The sequence below is a fragment of the Peromyscus eremicus genome, chromosome 16_21 (assembly GCF_949786415.1).
Source record: "Peromyscus eremicus chromosome 16_21, PerEre_H2_v1, whole genome shotgun sequence".
In the NCBI taxonomy this organism is placed as follows: Eukaryota; Metazoa; Chordata; class Mammalia; order Rodentia; family Cricetidae; genus Peromyscus; species Peromyscus eremicus.
In genome coordinates, this window is record NC_081432.1 from 22,893,452 (window position 1) to 22,915,780 (window position 22,329).

At 44.9% G+C, this 22,329-nt stretch overlaps 1 protein-coding gene across 1 annotated transcript in view; it reads left to right on the forward strand.

The window, feature by feature from the left end:
- Positions 1-22,329, forward strand: part of Tet1 (tet methylcytosine dioxygenase 1) — a 73,289-nt gene that overhangs the window by 22,186 nt on the left and 28,774 nt on the right. Inside the window, 7 exon segments of the mRNA XM_059281977.1 lie at positions 16,677-17,861; positions 17,863-17,913; positions 17,915-18,061; positions 18,064-18,171; positions 18,173-18,337; positions 18,340-18,817; positions 18,820-18,897. Of these exon segments, the coding sequence (XP_059137960.1) occupies positions 16,677-17,861; positions 17,863-17,913; positions 17,915-18,061; positions 18,064-18,171; positions 18,173-18,337; positions 18,340-18,817; positions 18,820-18,897 (2,212 nt within the window).

Below are 22,329 nucleotides of genomic sequence, written 5' to 3' on the forward strand. Positions count from 1 at the left end.
TGTAACCTTGGCTGTCCTGGAACTAGCTCTGTAGACCAGGTGCAGCTAAAAGTTTTCCTCCGGTCCTGTCCAGCCCCGCAGTCCGCAGCTGCTTATGAAATAATTACTCAGAAGCTTGTATTAATTAAAACTGCTCGGCCATTAGCTCAGGCTTACTACTGACTAGCTCTTACACTTAAACTCAGCCCATTTCTGTTAATCTATATGTTACCATGTATTCTGTGGCTTTACCTGTGTGCCATTACATGCTGCTCCCTGGACAGTGGGCTGGCGTCTCCTGACTCAGCCTTCCTCTTCCCAGACTTCTTGTCTGCTTATCTTGCCTATACTTCCTGCCTGGCTACTGGCCAATTATTGTTTTATTAATCCAGTATACAAAAGCATTATCCTGCCGGGCGGCAGCAGTGGTGGTAGTGGTGCATACCTTTAATTCCAACACTCGGGAGGCAGAGTCAGGCAGATGTCTGAGATCGAGGCCAGCCTGGTCTACAGAGTGAGACCAAAAGCTACACTGAGAAACTCTGTCTCAAAAAAAAAAAAAAAAAAAAAGCATTATCTCACAGCAGACCAGGCTGGCCCGCCTCACAGAGATTTGTCTGCCTCTGCCTCCTGAGTGCTGTGTTTAAAGGCATGAGCCACCACCAACCTGACTTAAATGTGTTTTAATTTTATTTGTTTTATTTTCTGTTCATTGGTGTTTTGCCTGCATGTATGTCTGTGGATCCTCTGGAACTGGAGTTACAGCCAGTTATGAGCTCCAATATGGGTGCTGGGAGTTCAACCTGGGTCTATGAAAGAGCAGCCCGTGCTTATAACCACTGAGCCGTTTCTGCAACCATTGTTTACATTTTTCAAGGAAATATTGGTGGCAGGGTTGAGGGGCTGTTGGGAAAGTGGGGTTTGGGGGTGTGGGGTGATGGCTGTTGTCGGTGGTGACACGCTCCTTTAATCCCAGAATTCAGTAGGTAGAGACAGGCAGATCTCTGAGTTTAAGGCCAGCCTGGTCTACAGAGTTAGTTCCGGGACAACCAGGGCTACACAGAGAAACTCTGTCTCAAAGAAAAGAAATAGCAGTGTAGCTGGGCATGATTGGTAATCCCACCACTATGGAGGTTGAAAATAGGAGGAAGCCAGCCTGCTCCTATAGTTGAGTTCTTAGCTCCAAAAAATCAAGGGTTGCTTAGGGATGTAGCTCAGCCTGTAGAGTGCTTGTTGCTTAAGTGTGAACAAAATCTCGATTCCATTCCCACTACTTCACCCACACAATGTGGTGGCACACATCTGTAATACTAGCATTCTAATCCCACCACTCAGAAGGCAGAGGCAGAAACAGCAGCTTCTAGGTTATCCTGTTAAATAGTGAATTAAGGCTAGTCTGGATTACATGAGACTGTCATAAAACTAACACACACACACACACACACACACACACACACACACACACAGTAGATGCAAGGCTAGAAAGAAATAATTTCAACACAGAAAGGGGTTTTGTGTGTGATTTCAATGGTCAGGTAAAGTGCTGTGCTGCAATGTTTATTCACAGGCACAACAGGGCTTCTGGTTTGCATGCCCAGAACTGTACAAACCATTTTGCCTAGAAATGACCAAACTGATTTCAGGGCTGGATTCTCACGAAGCCATCCTACCTGCAAGCATTTGTTTATCACTGCAACGTCAAAATTTTAATAATCTAAGATGCAGGTCCAACTGGGTGTGTTGCTTTGCACCTGTAATCCCAGTATCGGAGAGGCTAGGAGAGAATGATCGCTTTGAGGTTGAGGCCAGCCTGGCAACCTACTGAGAGCCTGGCTAGCCAGGCTATAAACCACTCGTGTGTCCATCTTGTGATTTCTAGGAATTATCGCAGAGAACTGGAGTCAATACAAGGCAAGTGGGGTGAATGGGCTGCAGAAAATCTGCATTCAGACTCTTCCAAAACAGCAAAACAGCTGTCATCCTTTGCTAAAAAAAAAAAAAACCCTGTGTGTGTGGTATGTGGTGTGTGTGTGTGTGTGTGCGTGCGAGCGCGTGTGTGTGTCTGTGTGTGTGTGTGTGTGTGTGTGTGTAGCCCAGAATTCAGTGTTCAGTTTCTTGCTCCCTCCTCATTCCCCCCTCCACTTTTTGAGGCATTGAACCTGGAGCTCACAGATTGGCTGGGCTGGCCAGCCAGTGAGCTCTGAGAGTCAGCCTGTCTCCAAGCCACATGTCTCCTAGTGCTATTGTTACAGACGTGCTTGTACAATAAGCACCTTAGGGTCTTAGCCGTCTCCCGGCCCCTGTATTTGTTCTGATGGTGCTAGATTCACCATCCCTGAGGTCACCTTCTTTATATCTATGGTTTTCCACATATTCATCATAATAATTCACCTATGAGAGACACAAATAACTACATTAAACATTTGTTAAGCAGTCACTCGGTTGCTTTTAATTTCATTTTCAAATGATAATGATGTTTATAGTAGAAGGTCTTTGGTATTTAGCTTTTTAAAGTTACATTTATTTACTTGTGGGGATTGGTGGCTATGTGCCAGCTTGAAGTGGTGGAGGTCAGAGACCACCTTGTAGGAATCCGTTTCTGAACCATCTCTGTGGTGTTTTTTTTTTTTTTTTTACAGTTTTCATTATATAGTCCAGCCAGTCCTAGTAGCCGAGGCTCCTCCTGCACCCACAATCTTTCTGCCTTTGCCACTCCACTGCTAGGATTAGAAGTGTGCACCAACACTCACAGGTTGGAAAAGCTTTCGGTGATGGAATTATTATTATTGTTGTTTGGTTTTTCGAAACAGGGTTCTCTGTAATAATCCTGGCTGTTGTGGAACTCACTCTGTAGACGAGGCTGGTTTTGAACTCAGAGATCTGCTTACCTCTGCCTTCCAAGTGCTGGGATTAAAGGCGTGCGCCACTGCTGCCTTTAGTGATGAAATTGTTGTTTGTTGTATTCGTAAGTGGTAAAGCACCAGGGCTACTGTCCTGTCATCCTTGCTGCCTGGGTCAGAGTCAGTTCTTAAAACAGCAGGACATTTCAGTATGTCTGCCCTCAATCCCAGCGTCTTTTTTTCTAAACATTGCAACACTTAGCTTGCTCTTCCCTAGATGGAATTCTCACATGTGACCTCCGACCATTTCATTATTGCTTTGTGTATTAAATCACAAAGTTTTCTCCTAAATTGTATTGTATTTGTTTTGTGTGTTTGCACAGAAGCCAGACAATTACTTGAGAGTCAGTTCTCTTATGTAGGACCCAGGGCCTGAACTCAGGCCAGCTGGCTGTTCCTGGCATCAGGTGCTCCCAGCCACTAAACCATCTCCCCAGGTTTATTTAATTCCTTGATTTCATTTTATTTCTGGGTAAAAGTATGCCTGTGGGTAAGGCCCTTCATTCTGAGCTATGAGAAACTTTGAAATAGTTACAAATGGGATAAACAGTAGTAAGAGGGGCAGGGAGACAGGATAGAAATGACAAGTGTCTCCAGCTTTGAAGAGCATGGGTTTTTATTGTTGTTGTTGTTGTTTTGTTTTGTTTTGTTTTTTGAGACAGGGTTTCTCTGTGTAGCTTTGCACCTTTCCTGGAACTCACTCTGTAGACCAGGCTGGCCTCGAACTCACAGAGATCCGCCTGCCTCTGCCTCCCGAGTGCTGGGATTAAAGGCGTGCGCCACCACCGCCGGCGAAGAGCATGGTTTTCGATCAGTGTACAATGATCATCTGGGGAGCTCAAGGCCCTAGGCTTGCATCTTGGTTATTGTTTTATCTGTTTGGGACAGGATCTCTCCATAGCCCTGGAACTCACTGTGTAGACCAGAGATCTGCTTGGGTTTGGAGGCATGTGCCGCCATGCCTGGCAACATTTCTTTCTTTTTGGGACAGGGTCAGAGGCCATGCTGGCTTCTGTCTGCTATAGGTTCTAACCCTGGAATTAACAGGCGTGAGTCACCCAGGCAGCTTGTGGCTCTGGTTAATTTTCAGATGACTGTAAGTCCACCAGTTAATGAGGCTGTGAAGCTGCAGTTAAGGTTACCACAGTGGCCACCAGTGGAATGTGAAACAGACTTCGTTCCCCCTTTATCTGCCTTTCACAACTCCTCCTCCTCGCCCTTCCTGCCTTATCTTACCTGCAAGGCAGAGCATGAGAAAGAATCCCAGCTTGGACAACGGGACTTCAACCCCCTCAGCCTGACCAGCCACTTCTCCAGACCTGGGTGGTGTCAGCTCTGAGGGAAAGATTTGCCTCTGGTCAAGATAACGAAGTAAGTGGTATCAAGTGTCTGTCGGCCTGCCAGACGCAGGAAACAAACACCACGGAATCTCTTAGGACCCCTCTGAGATATTTATTATTGGCCTATGCTTGGCAAGTTAGCTCAGTGATAGCAAGAGCAAGGTCTTAGGATCTGTGCATAGCGACAGGAACAGGAAAGCTTTGTTAGACAATGTCACTCAGTGTAGTCAATTAAATTTATTTAGGAAAAAGTTGTTTGCCAGGTAGCAGTGGCGCACACCTTTGATCCCAGCACTCGGGAGGCAGAGGCAGGCGGGTCTCTGTGAGTTCGAGGCCAGCCTGGTCTACAGAATGAGTTCTAGGAAAGGCGCAAAGCTACACAGAGAAACCCTGTCTCAAAAAAGAAAAAGAAGAAGAATAAAAAATTTTTTTTTGGAGACAGGATCTCACTATGTAGCTTTGGCCATCCTGCAACTCACTATGTAGCCTAGCACTCTGTCTTCTGAGTGCTGGGGTTAAAGGTGAGCAACACACACACACACACACACACACACACACACACACACACACACGATTAGATATCTTTTGCAGATTTATTTATTTATTTTTTTGAGCTGAGGATCGAACCCAGGGCCTTGCGCTTGCTAGTCAAGCGCTCTACCACTGAGCTAAATTCCCAACCTCTTTTGCAGGGTTTAAGTAGCCCAGGCCCATGTCCTGACAGCTGGGCACTGTGTTTGTTTGGTAATAGTCCTTCTGATGGGTTTGTGCCTGCTGATCTAGAGGAAAATGTCAGTTTTTGTCTCTTCATGAAATCCATCCTGGACTGGAATTTCTGATCTCTGGATGGATGGATGGATCTAAAGTTGCTACTTAGCTAAAGATGACATTGAACTTCTCATCATCCTGCTTCCCCCTCCAAATATGGGGCTTACATGCCAGCCTCAAGGAACTTTGCATGGTGTGGCTGCATGTTCTTGTAATTCTAGAATTTTGGAGACTCAGGACACAGGACTGAAGAACTTTAAATTATACTTGGCCTATATAGTGGAACTATTTCAAAACAAAACAAAAGACAAAAAAAACTATTCTTGAAAAGTGTCAAAGCAATATAATGAAAAAGTAAATTGTCCACATTGTTTCCTGTTTTGATGCCTTGGATATTGTGTGGGAATTTTTGGTTTTTCGAGACAGGGTTTCTCTATGTAGCTCTGGCTGTCCCAGAACTCACTCTGTAGACCAGGCTAGCCTCGAACTCAGAGATCGGCCTGCTTCTGCCTTCTGAGTCCTGGGATTAAAGACTTGCGTGCCACTACCGCCTGGCAATGCATTCATTTTAATGTCTTTGTTCTTTGAATTCTTAAATGTACAAGAAGACATTCGGATTGTAAATAATAATGTCTAATTAATTTTTTTGAATCTATAGCAAAACACCAGTCATCTCTATCATCCCAACATGGCTTTGCACTTCTTCAAAGCATTAATGTTTCCACTCTTTCAATAATTATTCTTTAAGTGGATCAATAAATTGATGGACAAAATATACCACCTGGTCTCCTTTGCCCATGCAGCCTTGAGAATCACTGTTGTCTAGGCCGTCCTCAAACTTGGGGGACTCATCTTGGCCTTAGACTCCCAGGTATTGGGATGACAGGGTCCAGCCAGGATACCTGATGCACCACTGTTGTTGGTTTTGAGGTAGGGTCTCAGGTTGCCCAGGTTGGCTTCAGTTTTGCTATTCAGCCAAGAATAATTTTGGACTCCGGATTCTGATCTTCCACCCTTCGCCTCCTGGTTGCTGACATGATAGGTATGCTCTGTCTTTCTTTTTCTTAGGCATTTGCTTTGTTAGAATGTAATTCCTATATCATATATGTGTATGTATAATATGAAAACAAGCCTGCGGTTTCTACTGTATTCAGAATTGTGTATCTATCATTACAATCAATTTAAATTTTTTCCATTACCATATCACCTTGGCTTTCGCTGTCCAGGTCTTCCATCTGCCTCAACTCTTGGTGGTCACTGTAACCTACTTCTGTGTCTGTATTCACCTCTTTTTCTTTTTTCCTTAAGATTTATTTATTTATTATGTATTCAGCATATACGCCTGCACGCTAGAAGAGAGCCCCGGAATGCATTATAGGTGGTTGTGAGTCACCATGTGGTTGCTGGGAACTGAACTCAGGACCTCTGGAAGAGCAGCCAGTGCTCTTCACTGCCCACCCGCCAGCCATCTCTCCAGCCCCATGTATTCGCCTCTTAAATTTCATATAAATGGAATCATACAAATCTTGCCTGTTGCTATAAACCTTTGTCTATAAATCCAGCAGTTGGAAGGATGAGACAGAAGGATAATTGAGTTCAAGTCCAGCTTGAGGTGTGTGGCAAGACTCTCAGACTCTCAGAAAGAAAGAAAGAAAAAAAAAAACAACCCACACAGGGGACTAGAGAGATGTCTCGGTGGTTAAGAGCGTTTCCTGCTGAATTCTCAGTACCTGCGTCAGCCGGCTCACACCCACCTTTAACTCCAGTTCCTGGGGATCCAATGCCTTTTCCTGAATTCTGATGGGAATTCTCCACCACACCTTACTTCTAAAGCAGGCTTTAAAATTTCATTTTAGGCCGTCCCCCCTTTGGGGGATTGTCTCAACAACCACAGAGCTGCCCTGCCTCTGCCTTCAGAGCGCTGAGATGAAAGGCATGTGCCGACATGCCTGGCTGTTGCCGAAGCTCTCTTTTTAAAGTGTGTACGAGTGTTTTGTTTTCAGTATATGTGTGCCACGTGGGTGCTTGGTACCTTCTTGGAGGTCCAAAGATGATGTCATCTCCTGGGGCTGGAGTTACACACAGATGGTTGTGAGCCACGTCTCCAACCCTTGATGTCATATTTAAAAACCTGTCTCACAATCCGAAGTCACTCTTCCTCTTGAGGACTTTTTCTCAGGGAAGCAGGGCACGGACAGTTTCTGCCATTCACTCTTGTGTTTACTACATTCATTTGTTCCCTTTTATTCCCGAGCAGTGTTTCATTGTTAAATATACTATGTTGTGTTCATCCATTGTGTGCTTTCTGATTGACATTTGAATGGTTTCTTTCCCTGCTATGAAGAAATCCACTGTGAAGATTTTTTTTTTTTATTCAGGGTTTTCTGTGTGGAGGGACAGAACATATGCTTTCACTTGTCCTGGATAAATGGAGGTGGACTTGCTGAGTCATGGCAATAATGAGTTTCACTCGGGGGACCCGGGAGATTTTGCCTTTAGTCATTCTAAGCACAGCTACAGCATGTTTTCATTCTTAACCCATCGTGTGCTTGGATTTCTTGTTTTTGAGGCAGGGCTTTTTAGGTAACACTCAGACTGACCTCAACATCCTGATCCTCTTAGCTCTAGCCCTTTTTGAGACAGACTCTTAATGGCTGGCCTGGGAACCTCTATAGACCTGCTGGTTTCTCAGTGGAGGCTGTCTTTCCCCCTTGGTCTCCAAACTGCTCTGGCTACAGGTGTTTGCCACCATGGTCAGATTAGGCTAAAGAGAGGATTCCAACCAGGCAGTGGTTTGGTACACCACCTTTAATTCCAGCACTGGGGGTGGGGGGTGGGGTAGAGGCAGGTGGATCTCTGAGTTCAAGGTCAGCCTGATCTACAAAGCCAGTTCCAGGACAGCCATGACTACACAGGGAAACCAGAGGGCGTGGGGAGGTAGCTTTCACCAAGAAGCCCAGAGTAACCTTGATTGCACCATCCCCCTGCTTCAGCTTTGGCAGAGGGAGGGTTGCAGTTAGGAGCTGTCACCTCTGACCACCAGCTCAAAATTGTATTGTCTGGTATTCATTTAGCTATTTTAAAATTTATTTTGAGGTCTGTATGTAGCTCATGGTGGCTTTGAGTATGAGGTTTTGTCAGCTCTATGGATGAATGAGTGAGTGAATGTGAATGAATGATTTTGGATGTTTCTCCCTTAATCCTTTCCAATAAAGGGCATTTTTTTTCTCCCTTTTCCCTAATATTTCCTTCTTTTTAATTTTTTTTTCTTTTTAAAGTAGACTGTCACTAAGTAGCCTAAGCTAGCCTTGAATTATTTGCCTTCCTTCTGCTACAGTTTCCTGGTGGAGCCACCGGGCTTGGCTAAGAGTAGCAGCTGAATTTGTTTGAGGAAAGGTGTGTTCTACACATAGTTTCTGGCTGGCCAGAAACTCACTATATATAGCAGAGGCATCCTTCAAACTCCTGTCCTGGCTCACTATCCCATTGCTGCGTTTCTAGGTGGGAGCCACTGCACTAAGCCTTAGGATGTACTTTTTTTTGAGACAGGGATTTTCTGTGTAGTCTTGGCTGTCCTAGAACTCGCTGTGTAGATCAGGCTGGCCTTGAACTCACAGAGATCTGCTTGCCTCTGCCTCCCCAGTGCTGGGATTAAACCAGAGAAAGTGGATAAACTTGATCTTGGCTTAAGTATCTATCACATTTCTTTGCAAAACTAGTTACCCTGCCAGAGGTGGTCTGCACTGAAAGCTCCAGATCTTGAGGTTGAACAAGATTAGTGGATTTATTTTCCTGTTCTTCATCTCTATTCGGTGTTAGCAGTGGTATAGAACTTCATAGACACAGCTGGCCTCAAACTCAGAAAGTCAGCTGCCTCTGCCTCTCAGCTGCTATGATTCAAGGTCTGGGGCACCATACTTGTATGTGGTGTTGATTTTTTTTTTCCCCCTGAGACAGGGTTTCTCTGTGTAGCTTTGCCCCTTTCCTGGATCTCGCTCTGTAGACCAGGCTAGCCTCAAACTCAAAAAAATCCTCCTGCCTCTGCCTCCCGAGTGCTGGGATTAAAGGTGTGTGCCACCACCGCCCGGCTGTGATGTTGATTTTTGATAGAACTAGGAAATAGTCCCAGGGTCTCTGTGCTCTGCCACAGTTTGGTTTCGTTAACCAAAGAGAGATTTGCCAGGTTAGGCTGCAAGGGATGTGTGGATTAGAGGGGTACCAGGATAGTATAGTTTGAGAGCTGGCACTCCTCTGCTGTACTGGCACTCATGGTGGGAGTATACGTGATTCTCTCAGCTGGTTCTTTGCTAACTTACTCAACTTCCAGTGCTTCTGCAGGGGACAGTCTTTTGCATACCAGCCATTTGTCACCTAATTAGTAAAGAACAACGAGACAAGTCCCAGGCACACTGTTAAAAGTTCAGTGTCATTAGTAAGGGTGGCTCAGATCTGAGGTCTCCCACTATTTTGATGCCTCAAGGTCAAGGTCAAGGTGACTTTGTAAATGTGTAATGGGATTTATTTCACTCCCTCCTCTGCCATTTTGAGAATGAGCCTCATAGCCTACACTGGACTTGAACACCTGTTTCTCGAAACTCTACCTCTGAAGTGTTGGGGTTATAAGTATGCACCAAGAACCCCTGGCCATCTGTTGTGCGTGCGCGTGTGCGTGTGCGAGTGTGTATGTATGTATGTGTATGCACGCGCAGGGGATACAGAAGACAGAAGAGGGCATCAGATCTCTTAGAACTGGAGTTATAGGCAGTTGTAAGCTTCCAGAAGTGGATACTAGGAACCGAACCCAGATCTTCTGCAAAGCAACAAGCTCTCTTAACCACTGAGCCAGACCCTAGTGGTGTTTTATAATCCCAAGTGCATACTGTGTGATTTTTCTGCCTGCTGTCATTTCAAATTCTTTTCCAGAATTCCAGCCTTTATTTCCACAGCCACTATATAACTGCAATAAACCCACGAACCTGGTTTGGTTTTTTGGTTTTTTTTTTTTTTTTTTTTGAGCCAGATTTTGCTTACGTGGGTTTGTTTGTTTATTCTGAGTGTGTTTTTGTGTGTGCGAGCATGTGTACATGCTGGCTTACCTGTTCTGAAGCACCATGTGGAGATCAGAGGACATTTTTAGTAGTTTATTTTCTTTCCACCATGTGTGTTCTGGGATCAAACTGAGGTCCCCATACTTGGTGACAGTCACCCTTACCCATAGTCTTTTCTCCAGCCCTCAGTATTTCATTACATGCATGTGTATTTCATTACACGTGTAAGTGTGCTCAGTACTTCTTTATGGTTTGTAGTGTAAACCTCAATACTAGCCAGCGACACAGTTGTTATTTCTACTTGATTATTTTTGTTTTTCTCAAGACATGGTCTCTCCATGTATCCCCTAACTGATCTGGAACTCACAGAAATCCACCTTTGCCTACAGAAGGCTGGCATTGAAGGAATGAGCAATTGCACCAGGGTGATCCTCATTTCAGGGCATTGAATTGGGGGCCTGAGAGTTTAAAAAAAAAAACAAACAAATGCCGGGCAATTGCTCCTCTGGGGTATATTGCCACACCCACATCTTGGTGAGGCGTCTATGCAGTTGAACCTCCTATCGGCATGCTCACTGGTGCCCTTTAATAATTGCTTAGTCAGCTTCTGCTGTCTGTAAGACAGCTCTTTCCCAGGCGGATGTACCTGAGTTGAACCAGTTTTACAACGGCTTCCCTGATAGTGTAACACATGCTGGGGCTTCCTGTTGTCAAGTTTGTGTTGTTAACGTTTGATTCATTGCTACTGCCCTCCTCTCCTTGGCTGGCAGCACACAAAAAGTCTCCATTTGGTCAGAAAAACATAGTTAGTAGTGTTGTAAGAATAGGGGAATAGCCGGACGGTGGTGGCGCACACCTTTGTTCCCAGCACTCGGGAGGCAGAGCCAGGAGGATCTCTGTGAGTTTGAGGCCAGCCTGGGCTACAAAGCAAGTTCTAGGACAACCAGGGCTACACAGAGAAACATAGAAACTCTGTCTTGAAAAGCTCCCCCCCCCAAAAAAAAAAAGAGAGAGAGAGAAGAGCAGAATGGAAGTGTGTTAGGGGTTAAAAGCCTCCTAGTCTGTGTGTTAGTTTGCATGGGTACCCCGGTTATATAATAATGTCAAGGTTTTGGTGAGAGACTAGTTGTGAGAATTGATGGAATTCAGAATCCTCCTTTGATTTGTCACATAGCCCAGGCTGCTGAGGATTTTTCTTAGTTCCTGATCTTCCCGCCTCCACCTCCCACGTGCTGGGGTGACAGGCACAGGCCGGCACCTGCAGTTTATGGGGCTTCACACACACACTAGGTGAGCCTCCTACCAAGTGAGCGACATTCCTGTCTCTCCTCTACAACCCCAACCCGGCTTCATTTTTGGACATAGTCTCACTTTGTGGTGTCCAGGCTCTCCTCACTCAAACCTAGGTCATCCAGAACATAACACCAAAGACTACATTTTGCTTGTGTTCCCATAACTAAGCTGATTTGGAATGTGATTTAAATTACTTCCAGGGCTTTCTTTCTAGCGTGTGGTTCCTTTTGTGTTGTTTGAGTTGTTTTTTTTTTTTTTTTTTTTTAAAGATTTATTTATTTATTATGTATACAGCATGTATCCCTGCAGGCCAGAAGAGGGTGCCAGATCTCATTACAGATGGTTATGAGCCACATGTGGTTGCTGGGAATTGAACTCAGGACCTCTGGAAGAGCAGTTAGTGCTCTTAACCTCTGAGCCATCTCTCCAGCCCCAAATGAGGTTTTTTTTTTTTTTTTTTTTGAGGCATGGTCTGGCTGAATAGTCCCTGGTGGTCTGGGATTGCCTATGGAGACCTGGCTACCCTTGAACCTGTAGCTGTTGAAATTGTGTGACAGGATCTTACTCTCTTCCAGGCAGACCTTAAACTCCTGGCAATCTCCTGCCTCAAGTCTCCCATGTGCTGGGATGACTGGGATGTACCTCAGCCCTCAAAAGTCTTAAAATGACTTGCTCGGGTAGCCTGTGGGAAAGGTACCAGTTTTCCTGTTGGGAATTTATCAACACTCTCATGGTGGAGTCACCTTTGAGGAGTTTCTGTTCTTCTTAGAAAGCAGTAATAATGAGGAACTGACTAGAGACTGGATACTGTAGGCGGAAAGACCCAACCTTCAGGTTCCTTGTAGGGCCCTGCATTAGTTATTGGGTTCCTTCAGGATGGAATTTCAAGGGTACTGTTGGAAAACGCCAGGGGTAGCATGTCCTGAGTGACACAGAGGAGGTGAGAAACTCTAGGGCCAACAAGACTTGTCAGAGGAAGAAATCACAAAATCTTGAGGAATGTTTAAACCATTATTTAAAAGGAAAATAAGATTCGGAGGTTGTTTCTATCTAGATGGTGGAAACCCAAGGTTCATCCCAGCTCTGGGAAGCAAAATGAAAGGAACAGGCTGGTCACCTGACCCAAATCTAGTGTCAGCACTGGGGTACATAATAAAATCTCATGGGGGGATGAGGTGGTGCAGTCTGGGTCTTCAGGATCTAAATGTAAACTGATTTGTTGAACTAGTAAAGTTGACTTACGTGTCCCCGGCTCCCATTAGCTCAGGCTCCCATTATCGGTGTGTGTACCCTGGTGTAAGTATGATTGGGACTTACCTCATGATGGTTATGTTTTCTGGCTTTTGTTTGGTGTGTAATATAATAAATGTGCTGTTTTCAAGATCTGTGCGCTGTCCCATGCCTGTGAGCCCGGCAATCGGAAAGGCAAGGCAGTCAGGTTACCAAGAGATTGAGGCTACCTTGGCCTGGAGAAGGACCATGCCTCAAAAACATTAATACAGTTTGAACACTCCCGTTAGAGTATTACAGTATTTCATTTCCAGGCATCCATGATAGACTCACTTAGTAAATATTGATAATAGTCAATCTTCTTAGGGCTAAATAAAACTCCACTGTGTTGATCTTCTTGATCTGCCTGCTGAACAGCAGCGTGCAGGCTGGTGTCTTAGAACTTGGCTACTGTGACAAGATCCACAATAAACATGGATGGTGTGTGTAGGCATCGCTGGTGATTTGGCTTTCCTTTCTTCCTCCCTTCTTTTTATTGCGTTTACTTACGCGTTAGTGTCTTGGCAAAGCTAGGCTTGCTCAGCAAGCAGCTTTCTCTGGCCAGACAGGTTGACTGCACTAGATCCTTTGGAGTGCATGGGTTATATAAGTAGTGTGTGTGGCACTTCCATTTTCTCCATACTGATTTCATAGTGGCCAAAATTACATTGGTATCAGCAGGGAGATGAAGCACTATTATTCTTTTATTGTTTTTTTTTTTTTCTTTTTTTTTTTTTTTTTTTTTTTTTTTTTTTTTCTGTGTAGCTTTGGAGCCTGTTCTGGAACTCTGTAGACCAGGCTGGCTTGGAACTCACAGAGATCCACCTGCCTCTGCCTCCCGAGTGCTGGGATTAAAGGCGTGCGCTGCCGCTGCCGCCGCCGCCGCCCGGCCCACCATTCTTAAAACTTGGAAACTGTATGGAGCCCTGGCTAGCTTCAACTTTCAGGCATGATCCTCCTGCCTCTGCCTCCAGAGTGCTAGGGTTACTGAAGCCAGTCACCATGCTTGCTTCAAAGTGATTCGAGTGGAGGGAGGTCAGTAGGATGACTGAGGACAGATCTGAGGGAGTCGCTTTTGTCATGGCGTAGCCTCCAAGGGCACCTGTGTTTGCAGATGGTTACTTCATTTCTATATTTCTGAGGCGATCCTGCAGTAATATACCTTAGAGGGATTTTAACCCTACTTCCCAGATTTGCTCTCGTTTCTCACTGTAAACACCACCTCTCCCCACCAAGCTAAAAGTGGATTGGCTTTGCCGAGGTAAGAATTAAACATTGGAATAGAAAAGAAGCGTCTGTAATCCTGAGATCACCACGGTGACTCATTGCAGGCCCAAATGTGCAGGAGCCACTGGCTCTGGTGGTCGCCAGGCCTGATGAGCCACCAGGCTCCTGAAGAACAGTAGGGTTTGTGGGGGGGGGGGGGAGCACTCTAGCACTGGGTTAGAGAGCTGATTTTCTGCCCCGCCCCCCCGCCCCCCCCCCCCCCCCAAGACAGGATTTCTATGTAGCCCTGGTTGTCCTGGAACTTACTCTGTAGATCAGGCTGGACTTGAACTCTGCCTCCTGAGTGATTAAAGGTGTGCACCACTACCATCCAGCATGTAGGGTTTTTTTTGTGTGTGTGTGTGTTGGTGTCTGTGTGGGTACGTGCATGTGAGTGCCAGAGGTTTTGTATGATTCCTCCTGGAGCTGGATTTACAGGCAGTTGTGAGCTGGGAACTGGACATGAGTCCTGCAAGATCAGTACACTGCTAACCACTGAGCCATCCCTCCAGCACCTTCTGTGGGTTTTTTATTCCCCAACTGGGGTTACAGGCTAAGCAGATACCTGAAAGGAATGCCTTGTAGGGTTTTGCCTTTTCACCTTTCAAAAGGGAAAAAGTATAATGCTTTGTTTTTTGTTTTTTGTTTTTTTCTTCAAGACAGGGTTTCTCTGTGTAGCTTTGTGCCTTTCCTGGATCTCACTCTGTAGACCAGGCTGGCCTCAAACTCACAGAGATCTGCCTGCCTCTGCCTCCCGAGTGCTGGGATTAAAGGCATACACCACCACCACCCGGCAATACTTTGAAAAGGCAAAAATGCTGCCTTCAAAGCTTTGCTTTAGAAACGATTTATCAGTCTCTCTGCTGTGGATGAAACCAGGGGCAGGAGCACAAATGAACTATATTCTCAGTCCCCGATGGAGAACTACCATTGTCTTAAATGTCAATTCTTTTCTTAAAAGATTTGTTAATTTTTATCTTTATGAGGTATAAGAACTTTGCTTGCATGTATTTAAGTGCACTACATGCTTACCTGGTGTTGGGAGCGTCAGAAGAGGGAGTTAGATCCCTTGGAATTAGAGTTGAAGATGGTTATAGACCACATCTGGGGGGGGGGGAAGACAATAGGAATAATGGTTGGGTGGAGGTCTGGCTCAGTAGCAGATCCCTTGTCTAGCATGCACGAAGTACTGGTCCATAGGCCCTCAAGTTTGCCTGGGATTTTCATTGCCACACTGGGCTATAGTATGAAGCCTTGACGGATCCCTCCCCACACTCGTGTGTGTGTGTGTGTGTGTGTGTGTGTGTGTGTGTGTGTGTGTGTGTTTGTGTGTTTGTGTGTGTACCTTTTACCCATGACAGTACCATTTTTTTAACAGATTTTGACAAAAATCGAGCATCTATATAACTTATACTGTGATCAAGAGATGAACAAGTTGGGCTGGCTCAGTGGGTCCAGTTTCATCTCTGAGCACCCACATGGTAGCCTATAGTACCCTATAATTCCATTTCCAGGTGTTCTGACACCCTCTGCTGGCCAGGACAGGCTCCTGTACACATGTGGTGGGCATACATACATCCAGGCACACACAGACATAAAATACATAAATATGAAATAAGCAAATTATTTATTTTTGAAAGACTTAATTCATATATATGCATAAATATAGTATACAAATTGCTAATTATGATGTACCATAATTGGAATGTAATTACTGGTGGGAACATTTCCTAAAACTACTAAAGCTGAATCTGCACGCAGCACACACTGCATGACTCAGAACTTCCCTGTATGTATATGTTTTTACCAAACAAGAACATGAGGTTCGTAGCTGTATATTTACAATATTCAATCTAGTAATGTGGGTACGAAGTATCCAGTTTATGAATTACTGCACAATAATGAAATCAGTGAGCTATGCTTACCCTCAACCAAATGAACGTAAGGCACAAGCATCATTGTCAGTGATAGGAAGTGACATCAGAGTTGATGCTAGGGCTGGAGAGATGGCTCGGAGGTTAAGAGCACAGGCTGCTCTTCCAGAGGCCCTGAGTTCAATTCCCAGCAACCACATGGTGGCTCACAACCATCTGTAATGAGATCTGGTGCCCTCTTCTGGCCTATAGGTGTATGTGCAGGCAGAACACTGTATACATAATAAATAAATCTTTAAAAAAAAAAAAAGACTTGATGCTAATCTTCACAACGATGGCTTGCAGGCTGACTGATGGCAAGTTCATGCTTGTGATGATGAGGTTATAGGGAAAACTCACCATGCTGTGCACTTGAGAGTTGCACCACACGCCACCCATCCTTTGTGATGCTGGGTATTGAACTCAGCCCCACACATCCTTTGCAAGTGTTCCCACTAAAGAAACATATTACTTTTGATTGATTGATTGAGTCTCTCTATGTAGCCCCGGCTGACCTACAAGTCACATGCTATAGAAACCAACCACAGAGGTTTGTGTGCCTCTGCCTCCCTGGAGTTATTACAGGAGTGAACTGCTCTGCATGGCTTAAATGGAAGCAGGGATGAGGGGAGTGGAGGAAGAATGGAGGGATGAGGTCCCAGACTGCACGCATGTTATTGAAGTCATATCTCTAACCTCACTTTAAGGGTCATTAAATTGTGGAATCCCAGCGAGGCACAGCTGCCCTTACCTGTAATCCCAGTGCCTGAAACTGAGTCAGGGGCATTGCCACAAATTCCAAGCCCGCTTGGATACCTAGAAAGAGTCTATGAACAAAAGAGTGAAGTCGTTGTTTTATTTCAGCAGATAACGGGAGGAATTTCTGTGCTTGCTTTACAGGCTGCCTTTAACATCAAACCAGTAAATGGCCCCCAATCAGAGTCCATGGAATACAGTCAATGTGGTCATGGGGAAGGAGAGCAGAGAGTGGATTTGATCACACATGCCCTTGAAAATGTAGGGAAAAATGCAGAAAACATGACAGGCGTCGAGGTGGAGAAATGGACGCCAAGCCAGAAATCACACCTGGCAGGTCAAGTCAAGGGAGGCCTCGATGCAAATTTCACTGAGGTTGAAAATTCCCCACCCCCCGAAGATGTCAAGCAGCAAACCCAACCGTCCCCAATGTTTGCTCCGACTGTAAGAAACGGCATGAAAAATGTGCACTGTTTACCTACCGACACCAACCTGCCAGTCAATAAGTTGGATCTTGAAGAAATTAGCAAGGTATTGGGAAATGATTCCTCTAAATTGCTGACTGACCCCTCAAACTGCAATGATGCCATGAACGCCGCCATCACTTCCGCTGGGAGTTGTGATCATCTCAAGGGGACGAGTAACATCTTGCTCTTCCAGAAGCCCGGCTTGACCTGCAGATCTGGTGCAGACTCCACCATCTTTAATAACCACCCTAATACACACAGTGCTGGTAGTCAACTCCAAACCCCCGAGAAGGTACCTAGTAAAGAACCAAAAGATGACTCTCCAGTTCAGCCAAGCCTTCTGTCTCTCATGAAAGACAGGAGGTTAACACTGGAACAAGTCGTGGCCATAGAAGCCCTTACTCAGCTCTCAGAAGCTCCATCCGAGAATTCCTCGCCATCGAAGTCAGAGAAGGATGAAGAAACAGATCAGAGAACGGCTAGTCTGCTTAACAGTTGCAAGGCTATCCTCCATTCTGTGAGAAAAGACCTCCAAGACCCAAACTTACAGGGGAAGTGTCCTCAGCACCAGGACACTGTCGTCTTCAATGGCCAGAACTCAGTGTTCAAGTTGCCTGATAGTTCAGCTATCCAAGCACTTGTAAAGGCACATGAACAGCCGGATTCACGTACAGCTGATAGGAAATGCATTGCTGGAGGCAAGCTTACCCTTGATAGTTCTAAGAATTCATACCCACTGCCAGTAGAAAGTCATGATCCAGAAAACTGCACTCAGGCACTGAACAGCGATCAAAAGTTGAAGTCCCAGCATGACCCACCATGCCAGGATGCTCCGTACAGTCAAATTGAAGAAGATGTCGCCAGCACAATTAACCCAGCTTGCATCCGCAATTAATTGCAATCGCCCAAGCCCAGTAGTGGAGAAAGTTGGAAGTAACACCAGGGAGCCTTGCTGCAAAGAATGTCCATCAAAAACATAGCCAGGAGAAAGGCATGGTCCAAAAGAAACCACCTTCAAGTATACAAAACAAACCTAGCGTACCACCAGCAAAGCCAAAGAAGAAGACCCGGAAAAAAAGCAAAAACCAACCCCCAAAGCAGACAAACGGAAAAAGGAGCCCCCAGTCCCTAGCTCTCAAGAAAATGATCAGAAGAAGCAGGAGCAACTTGCCAACTCAGTATAGTAAGATGTGTGACATTTGGATGTCATCTAAATTTCAAAGATTTGGCCATTCTGGTCCACATGATGTTCCTCTCCTGTTGGGAGCTATTCCTACCATTGATCACATATCAGCACCGATGGCTCCTTACAGCATATCCTTACAACACAATACTTTTATTTCTCTCCTCTCAGTCAGATAACATTCACAAGACACTCTGAATTGGCAAAGGAGAAAGTGAAAGTCGAGCCACCGGATTCTCTACCAACATGCCAATTCAAGACGGAATCCAGCGGGCAGGCAATTGCAGAGCCGGTAGATAATTCTCAGGTCCAGCCCACGGTGAATGTCCATGAGAACAATGCTCACCCTCTGCCCCAGCCCTCCTCTCCATCTATCCAGTGTGCTAACATGACGCCTGGTGCTACTGAGACACAATCTCATCTAGGCACTCAAGAGAACCTGGTGCACCAGATACCACCAACGTTGCCTGGTACTACGCCTTTGCTAAACCCAATAACCAGCTCCGAGAGAGGGACTTTGTTGATTGTAAATCAAATCTCAGATGGGACCGTGAAGCATGAAGCAGAGGCATCAAGTGACGGACCACTGGGTGACTCCGCCACCCCCAGGGCACAGGAAGAACTGAATAAGAGCATCAGACCTTGCTTAGCGAGCCTGTCAAGGTACTGCTAGCCGGAGTGAGTGACTCAGAAGAGCCAACCTGTCACTGTAATGGTGAGTGTTCACTTGTGTGGATGTTTTCTTTCCAGTTCATCTTTTTTTGGGGATGGGGCAGCTTTGGCTCTTTTTCGTCTTGCTAAGCTAGCCGCACTGGTCTTTCTGTTCCTGTTTTCCTATTGAACTTTTATTTATTCTATTTAAAAAAATGGAAGTTTCAACCCATAAACTGGGAAAGGATGTGAACTTTTCCAAGTGGAAAATAGTGCTGGGTCCTCTCAAGTAGTTCATTTTCCTGACTAAGAGTGAATGTCCTCAATGCTTAATTATATTTGCTTGTTGTTCTACCTCTATTCAAACAAATTTCAAGCTGCAAGTATTTCATTTAATTTTTTTTTTCTTGTGAAATCAAATAGGCATGCAGAGGATGTAAAAATATGTACAGTTGAAGTAACACTGTGTTTTGCAGTAGGAAAGGAGTGCCCACAAACTCTAGTTGAGGTGGGATCTTGAACATCATGATCTTGGTTCCTTAAAGGTTCTGTTAGTTATGGAGGTGTAAGGCACTTGCACAAGCCTGGCCCCTAAATTTTGTGCTCAGAAGCCATGATGGAGGTTGAGGTTCTCCGACCTCCAAATAATAAAATTTCTTTTTAATTAAAATAATTCAATTAAATAATTTAATTAAAATAACTCATTAATCTTTTTTTCTGGAAGCACTGACTTTTCTGTTTTGAGGAGGTGTGGTGGAACCCTTAGTTGCAACCTTCGGGAAGCTGTGTGAGACAGAGTTTTAAGTCTATCCTGGGCTTTTTTAATTTTTATTTTATGAATATATACTCTGCTTCTGGGCAGAGAGCATCAGATCCTATTATAGATGGGTGTGAGCCACCATGTGGTTGCTGGGAATTGAACTCAGGACCTTTGGAAGAGCAGCCAGTGCTCTTAACCGCTGAGCCATCTCTCCAGCTCCCTAGCCTGGGCTTTCTAGCAAGAACTTGTCTTAAAAGAACAAAAATAATGCTGGAGAAATGACTCAGCACTTTAAAGCAGTTGGAAAGGACACAAGTTCAGTTCCCAGCAACATGTCCAGTGGATCACACAACATCTGTAACTCCACCTTTAGGAGATCCTACCTACCTACATCTCTACTGGTGACCGCAGTTACATGCACTTACCCACACAGACATACATTTTTTAAAAGTTGTAGGAGCTAGAAAAAAAATGTTTCAGAGGTTAAGAGCACTTGTTTTTGCAGACGACCCAGGTTTGGGTCCCAGCACCCATAATTGTTTACAGGAAATCCAATGCCCTCTTCTGACCTCCAGGGGCAATAGTCAAGCAAATGGTATACATACAGACATACATACGTACATAGGGAAAACATTCATATACAGAAAACTAAGGAAAAAGGAAAGCTTTTCCTCAGCCTTAGGAAGACCCACAGCCCCTGTTTCCTGAATGCTGTGAGTCAAGGCTTTTGCTGCTACTGCCAGAGGATTTTTTTTCTTTTTCTGAATGAAAAAGATTCTACACTGATAAAAACACCCATCCCTGCTGGTGTAAAAATGATGATTGCTCATTCCTTTTTGAGAAATTTGCTCAGTATGTGATACATGAAAGTTTAACTTGTTTCCTGACTAGTAACTGTCCACCCAGATTTCATGGAAGGACTCTGTCTCACTGTAACAACCATGTTACATGTGGTGGGACAGGCCTGGAATCCCAGCCCCAGGAGGCAGAGACAGGTGAATCTCTTGAATCAATACACAGACAGGAGAGCCAAGGACTTGGAGGGAAATCAAAATAAAACAAAGAGAGAGAGGTGGTACAGATGCTCTTGACGTTGTCTCCGAGATGCAGGAGTTTGTGATACAGGGTTAGTTTTTAACGTAGTTTCATGTCACGGGTGGCCCAAACTCAAGATTTGCTTTGAACCAAATGTGATGAGTATTTTTCATACTAGAAATGGGTGGGGTCCGCCGCCCCCCCCCCCCCCCCCCCCCGCGTGCGTGCTTTGTTTTGTTTTTGTTTTGTTTGTTTGTTTGTTGAGAGTGAATTGTTAGCTCTGGGCTGGAGGTAGAATGTAATTAACTTGAAAGAATGAAACTGGCTTTGATACTAAACACCGTTTAAAACTGGGTGTAGTGGCCCCTCTTATATTTCCAGTCTACTCAGAAGGAGAATCGTTTTTGGCTTCTTAGCAAGTTCAAGGCAAGCATCAGACATATAAGGCCCTGTCTCAATCAAAATACACCCCTCACCTCCTCACACACATCTCCTGCGTTCAAGAATATTCACACTAGAGTTGTGATAGTGTGAAACAGGCCTGCATGTAGCCTCCACCTGCCGTTCCTTTAAAATCCTAACATTACACGAAGTACTTTTCTGTGTATCTTTGCAAAGGGAAAAATAGATTTCCATTCTTTAAAAAAAGCCTGCATATTTCTGGGCTAGTCTATGAGGCTATTCGGCTCTTCATTCAGAGTCACTGGTGACCATTTGACAGGCCTGGCAGCCCATTGCTGAACATTAAGTTCCACTTTTTGGGTCAGTGGTTCTCAACCTGTGGGTTGAGACCCCTTTGGGGTTGTTGAGCAACCCTTTTACAGGGGTCACCTTAGGCCATCAGAAATAGCCGATACAATTCGTAACAGTAGCAAATTTATAGTTATTAAGTAGCAACGAAATAATTCTGGTTGGTGGGTCACCACGACATGAAGAACTATATATTAAAGGTCGCAGTGTTAGGAAGGTTGAGAACTGTTGTTCTAGGTGACTAGGTGATGTTTGTGTGTTCTTAGGCATAGGGAAACAAATCTCCTGTCATCTCAGTAATATCATTGTAGTTTTCAGGATAGTGTCGAATAGTCAAACAGAGTCTGCTATTTCCGGATCAGTGCTTGTCCCAGTTAAAGTCTGCAGTATTGACATTAGACCCAATTAATAGGGAAATGCCCTGCCGTGAGTGATTTCATAGTATTCCTGGCCCTATTATGTTAGGTAGAAGCCACAGTGCATGCACGTACCTATACTTCACAGAAGTAAAAATGACCAGAGCTATATTGCCAAATGTCGCTGTGGGCAGAATCACCCCTGGTTTTTTTTGGGGGGTGGGGGGGTTGTGTAACAATAACAGGCTGTTGACCTGCCTCTGTCTCCCAAGTGCTAGGATTAAAGGCGTGTGGCACCACAGCTCAACAATCGCCCCTGTTCTTAATCACCAATGAAACAGTCTCTTACATATATCTTGCCAGGAAAGGAGCTGGTGAGATGGCGTGGTGGTTAAGAACATTCACTGGTCTTCCAGAGGACCCATATTCAATTCCCAGCACCCATACAGAGGCTCACAATCTTCTATAACTCCAACTCCTGTAGATCCAACACATTTGTTCTTCACAAGCACATACCCACATGCAAACACACACACCTAGACATAATTAAAGAAAATAAGGGCTGGGCTTGCTCTAGGTTCATCCCTTGCTTGTT